This window comes from Ixodes scapularis, unplaced genomic scaffold (genome assembly GCF_016920785.2).
Source record: "Ixodes scapularis isolate PalLabHiFi unplaced genomic scaffold, ASM1692078v2 PGA_scaffold9__187_contigs__length_104089568, whole genome shotgun sequence".
NCBI classification, from domain to species: domain Eukaryota; kingdom Metazoa; phylum Arthropoda; class Arachnida; order Ixodida; family Ixodidae; genus Ixodes; species Ixodes scapularis.
In genome coordinates, this window is record NW_024609884.1 from 75,883,073 (window position 1) to 75,887,237 (window position 4,165).

The following is a 4,165-nucleotide window of genomic DNA, read 5'->3' on the forward strand; positions in this document are numbered from 1 at the left end:
AGTTTGTGAGTTTACTTTCCCACAAACCGCCTGGGGAACGGATCACTGCAATAGAGGAGCTATCTCATTCTCAATGAATGACTGGGCTGAACATGATGTTTAGACCTCAAAATGAGGTGTAAGCGACACTGAATTCGCATGAGGTGAGCAAGGGAAATGTTACGGTCAGGGTAACATTTCAGAACAATGGTCCACTTTCGGCATGCCGCCCAACACTACGTCTTCTTTCTTGAATGAAAACGACCCTTAAAGTGTAATTGTACGCATATATGTTTAGCAAGCAAAAAGGCAAAATGGCGCCTGACACCTCTGCTGTAGGTGGGCAAATTAGCGAGTGCAGTACAACTGCAAACTTTTTTTTTTTTAGGGCGAATCTTTGTAATGGTTATCCGCGGTGCAGTGGGATACATACAGCTGATTTCAAAGACCTCGAGAATCCATGAACAAGGCTATTACGTAATGAAAGGTAGAATCACGACAACAACATGACACTGGAGGTTAGGCGTGTATGAAGTCGGGAATCCGATTTTGCAGTATGTGAATGGTCCTTAAAAGGACCGCTCTGTGTTCTGGGGTATGACAAACAGTGTACTTTCAGAAGAGAACATATCCTAGGGGGACATTAGTTCACGGTCAATTCCATTCTAAAGGCTGAACACCGAAGATCTCTTCATTCTCATCCTCGTCGTCAGCTTCGTCGTCGTCTCCACTCTCCTCCTCCGTGTCGCTTGCATCGAGGGGTATGATGACTGGCTCGAGGTTCTACTCTGGGACATTACATTCTCTAAACTTCGCCTCCATTTTTTTCACATGCTCTACACAGTCATGCCAATGGCCAGCTGTTATACGTTGTCCACTGCTTCCCTCAAGAGGCGCTCGGCGTCATTGGGATTGAATGTAATATTCTTGGAGGCGTACTTCTGCTTGACTCGTGCCCATATCAACTCTATGGGATTTAGTTCGCAATGGTAAGGTAGGAGCCTCAACACTGTGTGTCCGGCGTCCGTAGCCATGACGTCAACTTCGTACTTTGTGTAGCTATCCTTCACCGTTGCCACGATGCTCAGAAGGTCTTTTTTCTTCATTGTGGCAGTCCAGTCTAGGTTCTTGGAAGAGAGCCACTGCTGGATCTCGCCCTTCTTTGTTGCAGTTGTGGGAACCGCTTCAGCCTTTCTGCTGTGGTATGGCGCGTTGTCTATAACAATTACTCTGTTAGGCTCGATGTGGTCCAGCAGATGAAGAAACCATGCTTCAAACCTGTTCGAGTTCATTTCATCGTAGTAGTCCCCCTTTTTCTTCCCACGGAACACGTCCAGGCAGCCGGACACGAACCCAGTGTCACTACCTGCGTGGGTGACAATCACTCTTTCACCTTTTCCAGAAAGAACCTTTAGCCCGGTCGTCAGTCCAGACATGAAGGCTTGCCTTGCTGACTTTATGGTGCTGTCAGTACACACCTTGTGAACTGTAAGGCCGGCGTTCACCCAAGTCTCGTCCTGGAAGTAGATCTTGCGGTTCTGGGCTCTGTGCTTTCCGATTTCCCTCAAATACCGCCGCCTCCACTCGACGATGTCCTCTCTCTCAATTAGGAAGGAGTTGCGATTCCGTCTCTGTTTCTCGAAACCCATGTCCTTCAGCAGGCGATACAGGGTAGACTCGGAACAGGACGGCAGCACGTCGTCTTCTTGGAAACGAGCGGCGATTTTCTTCAACGTTCGAATCTCCCCCCGACGGAAGAAATTGTACAGGCAGCTTCTCACGGCCGTCAAAGTGCACGCGTCGTGATTTAAAATCCTCTTCCTTTTCTCAGAAAAATTTTGGGCGCTTCTTTGAAGGAGATTTCACAGCTCCGTTGACACGTTTGAAGCCACGCTTGATCTCGTAGAACGAGCTCACACTGATCCCCGTTGCGGCGGTCAGTCAGGTTCCACCACATTTTTTCTTGGTACTGCCGCCGCATCCAAGAATAAACGTTCAAAACACAGTGCCTTGTCTGGCTCGACAGGACATTTCCACTTGCGTGACGTTTGTAGTACACCCGAGGAGAAACGTCTTCACGAAAGAGTGCTGACATCACGGACCGATCAGCCAGAGTTGTTGAAGTCGCCATTTTGGAAGGCGAGCAACAGCGGCTGGCCGGCTGGCTACGAACATCGATCCTCAGATCTTGTGAGGCGTTGAATTACGTGAATACACGCGTACTAAGGAGGTGTATTATTTATCCTACTGAGAATAACAAATTTATTTAAGCTTAAATAACGCTAGCTTCCCAGAGAGCAAACGTTTATCGGAACTACTTCGCAGAACGGAATAATATGTGCGACGGCATGCGACCAATAAGCATGCGACGAGAGGGACACACCCACGTTTTTTTCTTTAGGTGAAAACGAGTACATATAGTAATTTTCGCTCGTTGCCCGGGAGTCCCTCGAATGCGGTCTTTGGCGCGGCGCCTCGTCGCTTATCAGAAACATACCGTGTTCGATGTCGAGTTCATCGCAATGAGTTACAGCACTCAACCTATGCCTTGGGCAGAAAGTCTTGCGCGAACGAGCACTCGTTAATTTGCGAGCGCGGCCCCAGAGTAAGTGCTGCCACACCCGTCTTAAAGATGCTCTGCCCGGGTGATTTAGTAGGAAAAAGTGCATTGAAAATGGCACCACGCACGGACAGTCCATACCCTTCAGTGGGGCATGTTCAGTGCACACAGTGTGGCTCCAGACCTCAATTTCGCCCCTGCAATTCTTGAAACCCACTACAGAACCCGTCTTCCTGTTGGTCGCCGTTTACGCGTCCCACTGCGGTCGCTCATGGTGATACAAACACCCGCAAGCGGGGTAACCGGAGTGCAGGCGCATGCGGAGATACAGGCCGACAGTGGCGTCTAGAGTTCCTGTATACGCTCCCTACGCGGGAGTCTAAACAGGAACTCTATAATAACGGCCTGGGGAGCGCGCCGACTGGTGGCGGCTCGGGTAACTGACGCGCTGAAAGCGACGAACGCGCGGCAGCTTCTGGCATCGTCTACTAATTTCACCACCGTCTATCGTCGTCTGTCACGCCTGAAGGACGCGGACATGAACGCTGCCCGTCGGCGTCCGTTTTCACCGTCGACTGTCTGCTATTTCGCCCCCGTCTAAACACTTTTACAACGCTCGCAAGACCCGACCATGAAAGCGGCGTTCTAGCGTTCCATCATGCGTCAGCGACGGTCCTATGCAAGCATCTGTCAGCGCACTCTAAGAAATGCCTGCGCGTCTACTTACGCGCAAAACACTCAAAGAGCCAATCTCTGCGATCTATGAAATCTGCTCAGCGAATGATGAGGCGGAACATCCGTTTAGACCTGAAAATTAAGTCTGCGCTGTGGCATTACGCAATGCAAAGCGTCATGCTTGCATTGCGTAATGCCACAGCGGAACTTCATTTTTAGGTCTAAACAGATGTTCCGCCACATCATTCGCTGAGCTGATTTGGTTGATCGCAGAGATTGGCTCTTCAATTGGTTAGCCGGTAAGTAGAGAGGGGCAGGCATTTTTTAGAGTGAAGCCTCCCCGCAGCGCTTCCAGAGGCGCCTACTTGCCACAGTTGTTTACTGCCAACTATGTCGGTTGATGAGATCTTCCTCGAAACATATCTGTCAGCTCAAAACTACCCGCACTCCTAAAAATTGACGAGCTCAACGAGCCACGGTCGTTGAGCACTCTGCAGACGCCGGCAGTCATACACTCCAAAAAAAGCCCGTGCGTCTGCTTTCTCGCACAACACCCGGAGAGCCAATCACCGCAACTTACGGAGGCAGCTCAGCGAATGACGATGCCGAAACATATATGTTTAAACCAAAAAGCGCAGTCTGAGTTGTGACATTAAGCAATGCAAGCGTGACGTTTTGAATTGCTTAATGTCACAACTCAGACTGCGTTTTTTGGTCTAAACATATGTTTCGGCATCGTCATTCGCTGAGCTGCCTCCGTAAGTTGCGATGTTTGGCTTTCGAGTGTTGTGCGTGAAAGTAGACGCACAGACATTTTTTAGAGTGTATTTGTGCTCGTTTGAAACCGAAGCGGAAAGTCAATCTCGGGATATTTTTGAAAACAATTATGACTATATCTAGATTATTTGTTTCACAAACATAAAGAAGTCGCTTAAGATACTATTACGGCAC

At 49.2% G+C, this 4,165-nt stretch overlaps 1 protein-coding gene across 1 annotated transcript; it reads right to left on the bottom strand.

Annotated features, from left to right (window-relative positions):
• Positions 1–842: 842 nt before the first annotated feature.
• Positions 843–1,628, bottom strand: LOC120836726. The gene has a single exon (XM_040205756.1). It carries the CDS (start codon positions 1,626–1,628, stop codon positions 843–845), a length of 786 nt encoding a protein of 261 aa, XP_040061690.1.
• Positions 1,629–4,165: the final 2,537 nt, after the last annotated feature.